This window comes from Rhineura floridana, chromosome 6 (assembly GCF_030035675.1).
Source record: "Rhineura floridana isolate rRhiFlo1 chromosome 6, rRhiFlo1.hap2, whole genome shotgun sequence".
Classification (NCBI taxonomy): Eukaryota; Metazoa; Chordata; class Lepidosauria; order Squamata; family Rhineuridae; genus Rhineura; species Rhineura floridana.
The window spans coordinates 149,288,021-149,304,070 of NC_084485.1; the positions used below are offsets into that span (position 1 = coordinate 149,288,021).

General features: G+C 43.6%; 1 protein-coding gene across 2 annotated transcripts in view; it reads right to left on the bottom strand.

Moving 5' to 3' along the window:
* Positions 1–16,050, bottom strand: part of SMG7 (SMG7 nonsense mediated mRNA decay factor) — a 91,752-nt gene that overhangs the window by 24,391 nt on the left and 51,311 nt on the right. For both annotated transcript variants that reach the window (XM_061634063.1, XM_061634064.1), the window contains exons 11-14: positions 10,436–10,506; positions 9,107–9,167; positions 4,631–4,750; positions 2,761–3,196 (exon numbers count right to left, since the gene is read on the bottom strand). In XM_061634063.1, the coding sequence (XP_061490047.1) occupies positions 2,761–3,196; positions 4,631–4,750; positions 9,107–9,167; positions 10,436–10,506 (688 nt within the window). The remainder of the gene's footprint in view (positions 1–2,760; positions 3,197–4,630; positions 4,751–9,106; positions 9,168–10,435; positions 10,507–16,050) is intronic.

The following is a 16,050-nucleotide window of genomic DNA, read 5'->3' on the forward strand; positions in this document are numbered from 1 at the left end:
AACAATTTTGTCAAAGCATTCATAAACTGCCAAGGAGGGACGAAATCATGGATGCTTCCCCTGGAGGCAGTACGTCTGCTGTCCTGGGCAGAGAGGGGCCTGCACTTTCTGACAGCAGAATACATAAGGGGAGTGAACAATGTTAAGCAGACAGGATGTGCTGCTGGGAGAGTGGCAACTTCACAAGGAGGTACTCAAACAGATCCACAGAAGGTTTGGAAGGATGGACGTTGACCTTTTTGCTTCAGATGTCAATCATCAGCTGAGAAGGTATTACACACAGTACCTGTTCTTGGTGGCAGAAGGTGTAGATGCACTGAATTCTCCTTGGCCAGCAGGAACACTTTATGTTTTTTCCCCATTCCCTTGTTGGCTCGGGTGCTGAAGAAAGTGAAACTAGAGAGCCAGTGTCATCCTAGTTGTGCCAGATTGGCCAAGGAGGCCATGGTTCTCGGAACTGATCAATCTCTCCATGGAGCCATCATGGTCTCTGCCTCTTTGACCGGATTTGCTGTTACAGGGACCTCTATGGCACCCTGCTCTGCAATGGTTGTGCTTGACTGCATGGAAGTTGAGCGGGGCAAATTGTTGAGAGCAAGGTTCCCAGCAGATGTAGTAACCACCGTATTGGCATCTCAAAGACCTTCCACAAAAAGGAACTATCAGTATATCTGGGCTGCATTTTGTGAGAGCTGGAAGGCCAGGGATTGTGGAGTTGTTATCTTTTCTAAATGAGGGTTTGAAGCATGGGTTGAAGCCCAACACTTTGCAGAGACAAGCGTCGGCACTGGCAACAGTGCTTTCTAACTCTTCATCTGAGTCATTGGGTGCTCATCCATATCTGAAACAGTTCCTAAGAGGTGTTTATCTGACTTCGGCACCTGTTCTCCATCAGTTTCCTATGTGGGACCTTCACAAAGTGTTGCCAGCTCCCCAAAAGCCACCTTTTGAACCTCTGAAAACTGCCACTCTGTGGATGTTTTTCAAGGTGCTATTCCTGGTGGCAATAACTAACCTTCACATTCTCATGACGCTCATGAAGCAACTGATATTTACTTATATGCCTCTGGCTCTCTACAGACTCTTCCCAAAGGGCCAATATTCTGGTGTGTTCTGAGGGAAAAAACCTGTCTCCACAGACATGTCTTTATAACGTTTCAACTCTGTATGAACATTCTTGGGCCCAAATAACCCCAAACTGGCAACTTTAGGATTGGAAAAGGTGTTGATCCTTGTAGCTTGATCTTATGCAACACTCCTGAATGACTGATGTGACAACCCCATAATTACTGAGTGGCGTTCCCTTATATGTTATTATCATCATCATCATCGTCACTATCATCTTCATTTTATTTTCCTCTTGCTTAGGGACTCAAGGTTCATGGAGCTCATAATGGCCATCAAGGCAGTCTGTCACACAAGAAAAAATGCATAAGCATATGCCACTGTGACCTGACCAGTTTCTGAGACAGAGGAGGAACAGAAATAGCCCATCTCGAGTATCATCATCAGCAAACACCCCTGAGAAGTAGAAGGGAAGGACTTTGCACATGGTGCATTGTGTCCAAGACTGTTGTGGCCATGATTTATTAGAGACCATATCATCACTTCTTTCTACATTCAGAACATTCCATATCTCACTTGGGGCTGGTCCTGGTGCCCACTGGAGAACCTTACTTTCTTCAGGTGAGCAGAAAAGTGACCATTTACAAGCCTGCTTAATTCCTATGTGCCCACATAAATCTTCCTTTGAATAGCCAGGTCATAAAAAAGAAAACAAGGAGAATGAGACTAGCCAAGTTTCTGCCTCTTGCCTTCTCTACTACACTGAAGCCTAACCTTGTTTAAATATGACAGTAAAATAGTTACTCAACTGCACTGTCAGAAAAGCAATGTAAAGACACAAACTTCAATATAACTGGGACCCAAGCCATTTACTGTTAAAACGGTCAAAATATTTTTGGAGACCAGGAGGGGCATGTACAGACTAACTCTTAAATAGCTAGAGCAAAATGTTTCAATATTAAAAGAGCACCAAAGAAAACTATAAAACAAATTGACATAAGTCATGCTTGGGGGGAAGGGGCTACACCAAAGAACAAACACCAAAGAAAGTTATACCAAGAGAATTCATTCTTATCAATGAATGAGTCCCCAAAATTTCCAACAGGGATGCTAATGAAGAAAGAAAATAGCAACTCTTAAAGAAATTCCAACAGCGATATAAGGCCAATTCACAAATTGCCCTCCTAAAGAGGGACCACACATGCAGAAGTCTCTTTATGCCTATAATGGTTACCACCAGTACCAACAGCCACAGTAGAAGAGAGACTCCTTCCAATTCTGTCCTCAGCTCCTGTCAAGGAAAGAGATGCAGGGCACTTACCCGTCCCTAAGGAAGCAAGAGCAGGCAACATCTGGAAAAATACAGCAACTATTTCCTTTGGTCCCTCTATCTATATAAATGTTCTAAGGGTAAGTGGACAGCAATTATTTCCTTGGCAGAAGCACAGAGCAAGGTAAAGAAGGATGGAAGGGGGTCCAGTTGTCCAAAACTGTGGCAACCAAATTATAGCTCAGGGAAATTTCCATAGTTCTTCACTGGGAGAGTAACATGTGAATTATCATGGTTTACCTGCAAATAAAGGTCATCAACTATGCTATAGCTTGAAGAGGCCTGAGGAGCTTTGCAGGATTGCAATTAATTCAAAAGGCTGCGTGACAAATTTCACAGGGATGATACCATGCATAAAGTCTTACCTGTACTGCCACATTCTGCTTCCCTGCTTCCTGCATCTTCTCCATGCCACATTTTTTGATCTCATTCTTCCTCTTGTTGTTGTTGTTGTCCTTCTTCCCATCGTTCTTATTGGCCATTATTCCTTTATTATAATCCCTTCTTTCCCTACCCACTTCCTTAGTTAGATAGCTTCGGCCTTGCTCCCTGTTCACCTCTCGCGGTTTAATATTCTCTTTGAATGTCACCATTGGCTTATCTCCTGCATCACAGCTGCTGCTCAGGTTTCGACCTGTTGACAGCACTGACTTAAGTCCTGAGCTTCCATCTGCAAACTGTGGTTCTGATGCTTCCTGCAGAACATGACTCTGTTTCACTTCACTATGTTCATCAAGTAGCAGTTCTGGGATCTCTGTCAAAAAGAGAAGTTTCCCAACCTCATTTTCACACTGGATCAGCCTTTAATGGAAAGACAAAAGGAACTGACATGTTAGTGATAAATCTTCAGGTACAAATAAACCACCACCACCCCAATTAAATGGAAAGAAACCACACAACTTTCTGATGTCAGACTCATTTCCTGTGAAGTTAAGAGGGAGGCGAGGAATTTAAAAGGCAGAGGGGAGCACAGCGAAAGCAGTCTGTACCCAGTAAGAGCACTCCTCCTAGTTGCTTGGATCAGTGAGTAAGCCAGAGAAGAAAGCTTTTAAAGCAGTTGGAGAGCATCATCTCAACTATTCCAGCATACTGACATAATGAGGCTCCTTTGGCTGACTTCCCTGCATTCTCTTCTTTGGTCAGGTGGCATATCGACTGAATACTTCCCTGACATCCGTCAGGTTACCACCTCAAGTTCAAATGTGGGTTGAGTCACAACTTCTGTGGTTAAGAAAACTGCACCATGCCACTCCAACTCATTTTTCAAAACTTTAGCAGAGCATATGAAGCCACCCCTCACATTGCTATAGCTAATATTGTTAGAGTAGAGAGTCAAAGAGTAACTTTGTGGGCTTGTTTGTATGGCCAGGAGCAATTCTAGGATTGGCAAGGATACAAGGAATCTCATCTCATCCTAATGTTCATCGCTGTATTGCTGTTCCCGACCCCACCCAAATTTTAATTATTCTAACACTCCAGTAGACTGTGTGTGTTATGTGCATGAATCAGCGACCTCCAGTAGCATCTGTTGTAAACCACCCTGTTCAGATCTTGTAAGTTCAGGTCTATGGCTTCCTTTATGGAATCAATCCATCTCTTGTTTGGCCTTCCTCTTTTTCTACCCCCTTCTGGTTTTCCCAGCATTATTGTCTTTTCTGGGAAAAGGTTAATCTATGCAATGAGAGTGAAAACAAGTTTAAGTAACCTGGGTAGAGCACAAAACCTCACTTTTCAATTTAAAGAAAAAGCATTTAAAATGCATAGCAAGAAGTCAGTTTTAACAACAAAACTAGCCTAAGTCAGAGCAGCCCTAGCCTAGGATTCTTAGAACAGACGCTAGACACAGCAATAGTCTGATTCAGCATAAGGCAGCTACATTAGTTCAGGTCTGCCATCTCTGTGTACATGAAAGATATGCAAACTATATCACTGACATAAAATTAAAATATCCAATTTCACTTCTGCCCTACTAAATAAGGTAGATTTCCATCATTGCCTTAAGTGCCAAACAAGTTGTCCACACCTTTAAAAACTGATGTTTAAAATTGTACATTTTTGCGACTAACATACTCCCACACATGCCTTTATACAGTGTTAAATATAGCGTTCGACAGCACATCTTCATTTCAGCTTTAATTGTGTTCAACACAATTCAATACCAAGAAGCAGCAGAGTGGTAAAGAGAAATATCATGCACAGAAGAGTGAGGGATGACGCCAGCAGCTGTGCAGATACCTTGGCTGGTTGTCAGCAATCCATTTGCCTGTGAAGATCAGACGCTGTTGCCGTATACGCCAATGCTGCCCTTCCTTGTCTCCTGAAATCCCCTGATGGCCTTTGGAGAAATCCAAGTTCCTAGTTGTTGACATAAACAGAGAATGGAAAGTCAGACTGGAATGGAAAGCCAGACACAAGGAGATGCACGCAAGTCCAACCCAAGCTGGTGCAGTTTAGAGTTAAAATGAGACTTCTGGTAGAGCTATTTGCAGACTATACACCAACTTGAAAAGGTTAGAATTCTAGTTTTGCTGCTGTTACCCAGATAAATGCCAACACAGTATGCTTGTATGCTACACGGCAAGGGGCAAAATATTTTATTATATATAAAACCTTGTCTCTGTTTTTAAGTCTGTTGGGGTAAATTGCCAAATCTGTCCTTTATAAAGGATCATGTATATGGATGGCACTCTAGAAACAAACAAAACGGAGTTGTAAGGGACCTCACAGCTCATTTGTCTTCAAATAAGATCCCACACACCCCAGTCCTAAATCTGTTTACTTACACATAAGTATGTTTAGCATTATTGTAGTATAAAGGCCTGATCTGACATCACCTTGCCTCTGGGGTTCTATATAAGGACAGATCAGGAGTGGACTTTGGGTCCTCTTATTCCCTACCTCTCAATGAACCAGAGAGATCCTGTTTTTATTTATAATAATAATAATAATAATAATATTTTATTTTTAGGCCGCCTATCTGGCCGTATGAACAGCCACTCTAGGCGGCGTACATAATTAAAATTAGAACACATATAAATACAATATTAATAACAATTTTCAATTAGTCACCCAACCCCCAACTGTACAATGTAAACTATGACTATTGAGAAATCTTGTATGCCCGCTGAAACAACCAAGTTTTTAGTCCTTGGCGGAAGCTTACCAGGGAGGGGGCATGGCGAAGTTCATATGGCAGAGAGTTCCAGAGGGTGTGGGCCACAACCGAAAATGCCCTCTCTCTGGTCCGCACCAGCCTAGCTGTTTTAGCTGGTGGGACCGAGAGAAGGTCTTGTGAGGCTGATCTCGTCAGGCGGCATATTTGGTGATGTTGGAGGCGCTCCTTTAGATAAACTGGACCGACACCGTATAGGGCTTTAAAGGTTAACACCAACACCTTGAATTGGGCTCGGTAAACAACTGGTAGCCAGTGCAGGTCTTTTAGCACTGGAGTGATGTGATCCCAGCGGCGGCTGTTCTTAATCAACCGTGCCGCCGCATTATGTACCAGTTGTAATTTCCGAACCATCTTCAAGGGTAGCCCAACGTAGAGCGCATTACAGTAGTCTAAGCGAGAGGAGACCAGGGCATGCACCACCCGTGGGAGTAGATGGACCGGAAGGTAGGGTCGCAGCCTCTGTATCAGATGTAACTGATACCAAGCTGCCTGGCTCACTGCTGACACCTGAGCCTCCATGGACAGCTGGGAGTCAAAAATGACCCCGAGGCTGCGAACCTGGTCTTTCAGGGGCAATCTAACCCCATTCAGCACCAGGTCAATATCTCCTACCGTTCTCTTATCTCCCACAAGCAGTACCTCGGTCTTGTCGGGATTCAGCTTCAGCCTGTTACCTCCCATCCATTCACTTACAGACTCCAGGCACTTGGAAATAGTATCCACAGCCAACTCCGGTGCGCACTTGAATGAGAGATAGAGCTGAGTGTCATCCGCATATTGGTGGCACTGCAGCCCAAATCTCCTGATGATGCCCCCAGCGGCTTTACATCGATGTTAAATAGCATGGGAGAGAGGATAGAGCCCTGTGGCACACCACAATTAAGAGGCCAAGGGTCTGAAACCTCCTCTCCCAATGCCACTCTCTGGTGCCTGTCAGAGAGATAGGAACGGAACCACCGTAAAACAGTGCCCTCAATTCCCATTCCCCCCAGGCGATCCAGAAGGATACCATGGTCAACGGTATCGAAAGCCGCTGAGAGATCCAGGAGGACGAGGAAGGAGTGTTCTCCCTTATCCAACGCCCTCCTCAAATCATCCACCAGAGTGACCAAGGCTGTTTCAGTTCCATGTCCAGTCCTGAAGCCCGATTGGAATGGATCTAAGTAGTCTGTTTCCTCCAAGTGTGTCTGTAGCTGTTTGGCCACCACACGTTCGATCACCTTGCCCAGAAATGGTAGATTAGAGACTGGGCGAAAGTTGTTTAAATCTTGGGGATCCAAGGAGGGTTTTTTCAAGATGGGCTTTATTACCGCCTCCTTGAGGGCAGATGGCAATGCACCCTCTTCCAAGGAAGCATTTACCACCGCCTTGATCCCTTCGTTCAGTCTCTCTTTACAGCCCATAATGAGCCATGTGGGGCAAGGATCAAACAAACAGGTAGTTGGTCTAACAGTAGAGAGCACCTTGTCCACTTCCTCAGAGGGAAGAGGCTGAAACCGATCCCACTGGACCAGATCGCAACTGATCGCCTCTGGCCCACTTCCTGTATCCACGGCGTACGGAATCGAGCTCTTCAGGCGATCGATTTTATCAGCAAAATGTTTTGCAAATGCGTCACAGGAGGCTTTAGAGTGCTCCATGGGTTCCTGGGCAACTGGACCGACCAGGCTCCAGACCACTTGGAACAACCTCCTGGGACAACATTCTGCGGATGCAATAGAGGCAGCAAAGAAACCCCTCTTTGCTGCCTTTGTTGCCACTTGGTAGGCCGCTATCGCAACTCTAACCAGTGTCCGATCGTCTTTGGAGCGAGATTTCTGCCACCGGCGTTCTAGTCGTCTCACCTCCTGCCTCAAGCCCCGCAAACGTGGTGTGTACCATGGTGCGGTTTGAGTTCTATTCAGGGGGAGAGGACGTTTCGGAGCCACCCGGTCTATTGCCCTGGTGAGCTCCCTGTTCCACTCTGTCACCAGGGTTTCGACCGGGCGGCCTTCAGACAGCTCCAAATCTCCCAGCGCATTCAGGAATCCTTTTGGCTCCATCAGGTGTCTGGGGCGGACCATCCTAATGGGTCCCTGCCCCCTGCGGAGGGTGTGTGGCAATAAGAGGTCCGTTTTCACCAGATAGTTATCTGACCATGACACGGGGTTCGAAGAAATAGCCCCCATTTTCAGAGCACGAGATAAATACAAGGTCGAGATCATGACCGGCTACATGGGTGGGCCCAGAATTCCTAAGGTGCAGTTCCCAGGAAGTCATGGTTTCCATGAAATCCCGAGGGGCTCCTGTGAGAGCCGCCTCGGTATGCAGGTTAAAGTCCCCCAAAACCAAACAAAGGATCTTCTTGGACCTGCACAACAGAACACAAATCTCCTTAGGTTCCCTTGGTAGTTTCTCCCATGATGTGGGGAGTAAGGAAGAGTGCATGATTCCAAGATTTGCTTCGAACCTGCCCTAAGAAAGAACCCTGGGGCAAAGAAGTGTCTGAAAAAATCCCTAAGCCAGAAAGGTCCACAGCCAGATTCCTCTTTAAGAACTGCCCCCAACTGGGATGGATCTTGCAACTTCCCTAAATTTTTAAAATCTCAGTATGATTTGCTAGCGCTCAGATGAATAGTCATTATTCCCACCCACTCCCACTTATGGCATTTTTTTAGCAATTTAAAATTGCTGTTGCGACCTACCTTTACTAAGCTCTGGGTCACCAAAAAGTTTGATTGTGGAGTTATTTCATGGAAGGGGTGGAGGGCTATGACCAAGCTCCCACTATTACTCTCCAAAGCAGGCAACCAACAGATCCCATCCTACCACCACTGCTCCCTCCTGAATACTCAGTGACTGAGCTGACAATTGGGAGAATGAGATTTGCCCCAACCATCATCAGTTGCTAATCCTGACTTTTCAGTTTACTTTTAGCCTCTCTTCATATCAGGTTTCCACAGTCTCATTCTTGCTGCTGCCCTCCGTGTCTTCTCTGTGTTAACAATTAACGTAAAAACATAAAAATGAAAGGGTATGAGACTGGATTTTGGTCTCTTTCATAAGATATATTACAAAATAAAAAGGGGTCATGCGTGCATTTAAATGCAGACTTATATCTCAGGTTATTGTAGCTTTCCTCCTGAACTGATCCAGAGGAGATTAGCCGCTATGCACGTTACCCTGGATAACTGCTAAGTCAAACTAAAGACTGTATCAGCTTGGAAGAGAGGAATTCTCCTTCTGTCACAAATGGAAACACACTGCCTAAATTCTCTGCCTTTTCTCACATTTGCTTTCTATTAGTTTTCCTCTAAAGTTCCCCAAGGATAAGTACACTATCTATATTAGAATTGGAGTAATATGTTTTAAAAATGAAAGTACAGAAGATACAAGGAAAAGAAATGAAGTGTTGAAGGTAGTGAGGAGAAAAAAGAGACATGTGAAGTTTGGTGTCTTGGAGATTAAGCTTAATCATTACTGGTTATTAAAACTGTTTAAGGATTGATAAATAACCCCTGTGTAACAGAAAGTTGCTACATTCAACAGCCACTCACCTGAAAGATGGTCTCAGAGCTAAAAATCCCTGCAGCTCAAACTCCTCTGGAAGAGGGGTAGCTAGTGACAATCAGACAGAGAAAAAGTTGAGTAACTATCTAGGACTGCATTCATCACCAAGTCTAATCTACTATTAAATTAGAATGCAGTCTGGTCAAAGTTGAGCACTTTCCAACTCCCACCAATTACTATTGAAGAGAATTAAGCATATGCTCTACAACTGACAAACGGTACATATAAAAAGTGCTTAACTTTGCTAGGATTGTATCCTCACTTACATTTTGGGCTCAACAAGAGTTTAATACAACATGAAATAAAGAGTATTAGCATTTATTAATTTATGTACTATTTAATGCCAGTGTAGGCTTTTAGGCAGTTTACAAAGTATAAAATTCAAGATACACAAAGTCATTAAAAGGGTCCATAGTTAAAATACACAATGAAACAGTACTGTTAAAACAATGCAAACTATTAAAAGAGAGGAGATTCAGGTCCAGAAATCAAGGGAATGCCGGTGTGAACAGGTGTATCTTCAAAAGATAAAAGAATGCCAACATCGATAGGGCCTCTTGTATTTTAACAGGAAGGTCATTCTATAATACAGCTTAAAAAAGCCACCTCTGCATTACCAAAGCTGATAAATGTCAGGACAATGACACAATGAGATTGTGATTCATTCGCTGAACATTCTTCATTTTCTATTAATCACTCTGAAAGGATATCTGGTATAGCCAAATTACCAGAAAAATGCTCCTCTCTCTGAACATCTGCATTTGCCATTTGTTTCCCCAGCTGCTGCTGCTGCTGCTCCTTTATACCATTTTCTCTTTGCCCTCACTGTCATCTGCTGTCAAACCAATCAGCTGTGGCAACCCATGTGCATTTGCTTGCAACTGCCCATGACATCACATCATAATGCATCTGACAAATCCATAGGGGTTTCCACCGCCAATTGGATTTAGCAGCAGTGAGGGCCAAGAAGAACAGCATCCAAGGAGAGTGGGTATGTTACTGGAAGCAGGACATGCTTTTCAAAACTCATGAAAATGAAGGCAACATGAGGTAAGTAGTTTTGGCTCAGCCTGATTTATGGATCAAGTTTAACAGCGCATTAGTACAGGCATGTAACTTGTTCTCCCCAACGCCATTTTTTGTGTTATTGATTTTTAAATAGCAATTTCATTAAGGAAAAAAAGGGAGGGAGAGAGGGAGGAGAGAGAAAAAACTGTCAGTTCACATCAACAAAATATTTAAAGATCTATATGTCCAATATGCTTCTTTATAAAGTGGTCTAAGGAAGATGTACCTTAATAAAGAATAATTCTTACCGTTAGGGCACGAGAGGTCTTCCTCACGAGGCTGAAAACTGTTTAGTAGGGAAATCAGCCAAGGCCAAATACTGCAAGGTAAGAAGAACAGTTTTATATTTATATAATAAGCTGTTGGTCCCTTTTATGCCTCTCCCATTCCTTTCTTTGTACTTTGGCACATTTCCCTTTGTGCCTGAACAGCCTTCAGTTCCTGCCTATCAAGTCTTCTCTAACTCCATATTTTATTTGCAAGACCTTTTTCTGCAAAACCCACAATGCCCATGATGCTACACATTAGTGTCCTCTTTTCAGCACAGATTTACCATTTCCTTTCCTGGATTATGCCAGCTCACTACCTGCCTAAATAAATATTAACACACTAATATAACTTTTATTAGAAGCCTGATCAATGGCAGCAATGTGGAACCCTTGAAGGAAAGCAACCAAAGATTGCTACATGCAGTTATCGAGTGGAAGCTGTTTTTCAGTGCTGAATGAATTTCAATTGCTGCCAGTTGGAGGCAGACTCCTACAGAGTTGGTACCCATCATTCCCAGCCCAAATGATTGTATGTAATACAGCATCTTGAAATGGGAAGTCTTTGTGACTCTCTTTTGCAGACTATCAGTTTATTCAATTATTTAACAAAATTTATATACTGCTTCAATGTAAAGACTTCTAAGGGGGTTACAAAAAACCTTAAAATTAACATGCAGTTAACTGGAAGTAGTAAGGGTCAAGCCCAGTGCTTCCTTCAGTGATACTAAAGTAATATTAAATAATAATATAACTGGATCTACCAAAGTTCACAAGGCAAAACTAGGGAGACCTATGCATCAACTATTCTCCAGAGGAGGACTGAAATTCTCCAACAGTTCAGGAGCAGCTCAAAAAATAAAATTAAAAAAATCAGAAAATGCCTATAATAAACAAATGTACATCTAAAAATGTATTGTTTAATGGGCTTTAACAGCCAATTAAGCAAAAGTCATGGGTGCCTCATCTCCTTGTTGTACAGTCTAAAATGCTACAATTTAGGGATTAAGTTTCTCCACAAATCCAATCCTATTCTCAGTTCTGCAGTATACCAGGCTAGGTAATTCAAAATTATGCTTATTTTAAAAAATTAGAGCAGGAAGGGTTACTTTAAGAATAATTGTATGTCCAGCCATTCACAGCGTTAGCATGGATAGGCTTGGAAAGCGTTGGTGATATGAACACTACTGTTCCCACTAGCGTGTGTGGCAAAAGTAGCATGACAATGAACTTGCAATCAGAAGCAAAAACCTCTCTCTATTTTTGTATCTTTACCTGTTTTTCTCACAACCTCCAAGACTGCTGATGAACTGCCCTTACTGAGTAAAGCTATATATAATTCAGGAACACACTACAATCTAGTCATCAAAATCTACTTTTACACTTCTAACCATGCATATTAACTGCCACCACCAGTCTTGAAATACACACACTGAAAGTAAAACAAATCAAACTTAATTGATGTAATTCAGGAAGTCAGTTTATTAGGAAACATCCACAGAGTAAACAAAGCATGTAATTTCGGCTGTATATAGAGCACGAAGTGTAGTACCACCACCACAAACAATCCCTCAAACCCAGACACAGTGCAGATTGATCTCTACTATCATCTGGAACACCTGTGGATTCAACTGCTACTCCGCCTCCTTGATGGCAGTCCAATCCCCCATGACATTCTCCAGATCTGCCAAGATGTTTGGTCTTCAGAGAGAGCAGATTGAACTCTGTTCAGTAAAGGAGACTGTTGGCCTCAGAGATTAGGGCTGCTCACTGAGCCCCTCCCTGCTTGCTCATATATGTTTTGGCAGAGACGCTGCCTGGTATACACAGGTGAAAACCCCTGAAGTAAAGCACCAAGGCCTCCAGCCCCAGGCAGATCAGCCAAAACTCCAAAACACTGATGCTCAGCTGGGATTCCTCTGCTGTTCATGTCCTCTGCACCACTCTATGACCCAGATGGGCTCCCCAGCCATTTGCATCCATGATCAGCATCAGAGACTATGGTTTCTCCAGGCTCACCCCCTCTGGGAGTCTCCAAGGAGACAACCACCACAGCAACTCCTGCTTAAGATGGCTGGGAACAGGAAGAAAGCTCATCTGGTCCAATGACCTCACTTACATTACAGGCTGGTGATTCCCCCCCCCCCAAAAAAAAATCTTTCCAGTGTTAGGGACATCAGGAACACATTTGTGCTGGGCTATACCCCCAGAGGAGTGATAGTCTGAGCCAGAATCAGTGCATTCTTCTTGTTCATTATGAACCCCAAGTGCCAGAGACCAGCCAGAATGGTCTTGGTATTTCTTATACAAGTGCTCAGCAACAAACTTTGAACAAACATGTTGTTTAGATATGAAGACAAACACCTCTGGTCCTGTGGAAGGACACCAACACCACCAACCAGCACCTTGGTGAAGACCCTCAGCACTGAACAGAGGCCGAAGGGCAACATCCAATACTGGTAGTGCATCCCATTGTAGCGGAACCCGAGAAAATGAAGATGGGCTTTCAGAATGGGGAGATGTAGTTAAGCCTCAGAGAAGTCAATTCAGGTCATCCATTGCCCTTTCTTAGTGCCACTATGGTTGACCTCAAAGTCTCCACCTTAAACCGCCTCTTGGCTACCGAGGTGTGGAGACACTTGAGGTCAAGAACAGCCCAGGTGTCCCCATTTGTTTTGTTGTTGTTGTTATGCACCTCCAAGTCGACCATGACTTATGGCGACCCTTTGAATCAGCGACCTTCAAGAGCATCTATCATGAACCACCCTGTTCAGATCTTGTAAGTTCAGGTCTGTGACTTCCTTTATGGAATCAATCCATCTCTTGTTTGACCTTCCTATTTTTCTACTCCCTTCTGTTTTTCCCAGCATTATTATCTTTTCTAATGAATCATGTCTTGTCATTATGTGTCCAAAGTATGATAACCTCAGTTTCATCATTTTAGCTTCTAGTGATAGTTCTAGTTTAATTTGTTCTAACACCCCATTATTTGTCTTTTTCACAGTCCATGGTATGTACAAAGCTCTCCTCCAACACCACATTTCAAATGAGTTGATTTTTCTCTTATCTGCTTTTTTCACTATCCAACTTTCAGAAAAAGATGGAAAATATGCCAGAACTTCTCTACAAGGGAGGAACGCTATGTCCCGAATATCCACCAGATGTTTTATGGCCTGCAGATATTTCTTATGTTTCTCGGGATTCCAAAACCAAAGGATAGGAACAAAAAGCAAGTGGGAAAACTGTAATAGGTGACCCCTCACTGGAGGGACCAGAGTGTCATGCAGAACATGCCCCATGAGTCACGAGGCGGAGAAGGAAGCAGCCCACCTTTTCTGCCCTGCTGTCCCCAGTGTGGCCTATACAGGGAAAATCCCCTAGGTCAAAAAATTGCAGATATGGATGAAAAAACTGTGTCTGACGCCCCTTGCGCTTGTCTTCTGTAGCCAAAGGAAGAGCTTTTCCCTTATCCTTTATCTCAATCAAATGCTCCTGCAAAGGCTCACCAAATAACTTAGCCTCTGAAAAAGGCGTACCCACAAGCTTCAACTGCAATGCTGCATCAACCTCACACTGGTAGAGCGAAATATTACATCTAGCCACCGTGGTAGCAGCCACAAATCAGGCATCATACTGGAAAGAATCCATAGCAGCTTACGCTGTGAGAACAGAGGCATAAGAGAATCATAGAATTATACAATAGTAGAGTTGGAAGGGGCCTATAAGGCCATCAAGTCCAACCCCCTGCTCAATGCAGGAATCCAAATCAAAGCATTCCTGACAGATGGCTGTCCAGCTGCCTCTTGAATGCCTCCAGTGTCGGAGAGCCCACTACCTCTCTAGGTCATTGGTTCCATTGTCGTATGGCTCTAACAGTTAGGAAGTTTTTCCTGATGTCCAGTCGAAATCTGGCTTCCTGCAACTTCAGCCCATTATTCTATGTCCTGCACTCTGGGATGATTGAGAAGAGATCCCGGCCCTCCTCTATGTGACAACCTTTCATGCACTTGTAGAGTACTATTCTATCTCCCCTCAGTCTTCTCTTCTCCAGGCTAAACATCCCCAGTTCTTTCAGACTCTCCTCATAGGGCTTGGTTTCTAGTCTCCTGATCATCCTTGTTGCCCTCCTCTGAACCTGGTCCAGTTTGTCTGCATCCATCTTGAAGTGCGGAGACCAGAAATGGATGCAGTGCTCAAGATGAGGCCTAACCAGTGCTGAATAGAGGGGAACTAATACTTCACGCGATTTGGAAACTATACTTCTGTTAATGCAGCTTAAAATAGCATTTGCCTTTTTCAGAGCCACATCACACTGTTGGCTCATATTCAGCTTGTGATCAATGACAATTCCAAGATCCTTCTCACATGTCGTATTGCTGAGCCAAGTATCCCCCATCTTATAACTGTGCATTTTCTTTTTCCTAAGTGTAGAACTTTGCATTTATCCCTGTTGAATTTCATTCTGTTGTTTTCAGCCCAATGCTCCAGCCTATCAAGGTCCCTTTGAATTTTGTTTCTGTCTTCCACGGTATTAGCTATGCCCCCCAATTTTGTATCATCTGCAAATTTGATAAGCATGCTCTGTACCATCTCATCCAAGTCGTTAATAAAAATGTTGAAGAGCACGGGGCCCAAGACTAAACCCTGTGGTACCCCACTCGTTACTTCCACCTAGTTTGAGAAGGAACCATTGATAAGCACTCTTTGAGTATGATTCTGGAGCCAACTGTGGATCCACCTGATAGTTGTTCCATCCAGCCCACATTTAGGTAGCTTGCTAATCAGAATATCATGGGGCACTTTCTCAAACGCTTTGCTGAAGTCGAGATATATTATGTCCACAGCATTTCCACAGTCTACAAGGGAGGTTACCTGATCAAAAATTGAGATGGGATTAGTTTGGCAGGATTTGTTCTTCATAAATCCATGTTGGCTCCTAGTAATCACTGCATAGGCTTCAAGGTGCTTACAGATTGACTGCTTTATAATCTGCTCCAGAGTTTTTCCAGGGATTGATGTTAGGCTGACTGGTCTGTAGTTCCCTGGTTCCTCCTTTTTGCCCTTTTTGAAGATAGGGACAACATTAGCTCTCCTCCAATCATCCGGCACTTCACCAGTCCTTCACCAGTTTGATTTCGCAAAGATAATAGACAGCGGTTCTGAGAGTTCTTCAGCCAGTTCCTTCAATACTCTAGGATGCAGTTTATCGGGCCCTGCCGGTTTGGACTCGTTCAAAGTGAATAGGTATTCCTTGACCGTTTGTCTATCAGTCTCTGCCCCTTCTACTTCATGTTTCCTGGGAGGGTCACAGACCCTTTTCTGGGAGAAAACTGAGCCAAAGTAGGAATTGAGCACTTCTGCCTTTTCTTTGTCATCTGTTCTCATTTTGCCATCCTCATTGAGTAGCAGTGCCACCGTTTCTTTTCTGTCTTTTACTATGGACATACCTGAAGAAAGCTTTTTTGTTGCTTTTAGCATCCCTCGCTAACCTGAGCTCATTCTCAGCTTTAGCCTTCCTGACACCATCCCTGCAATTCCATGATACCTGCCTGTAGTCCTTCTTTGTGGCCTGGCCTTCTTTCCACTTTTGGTATGTG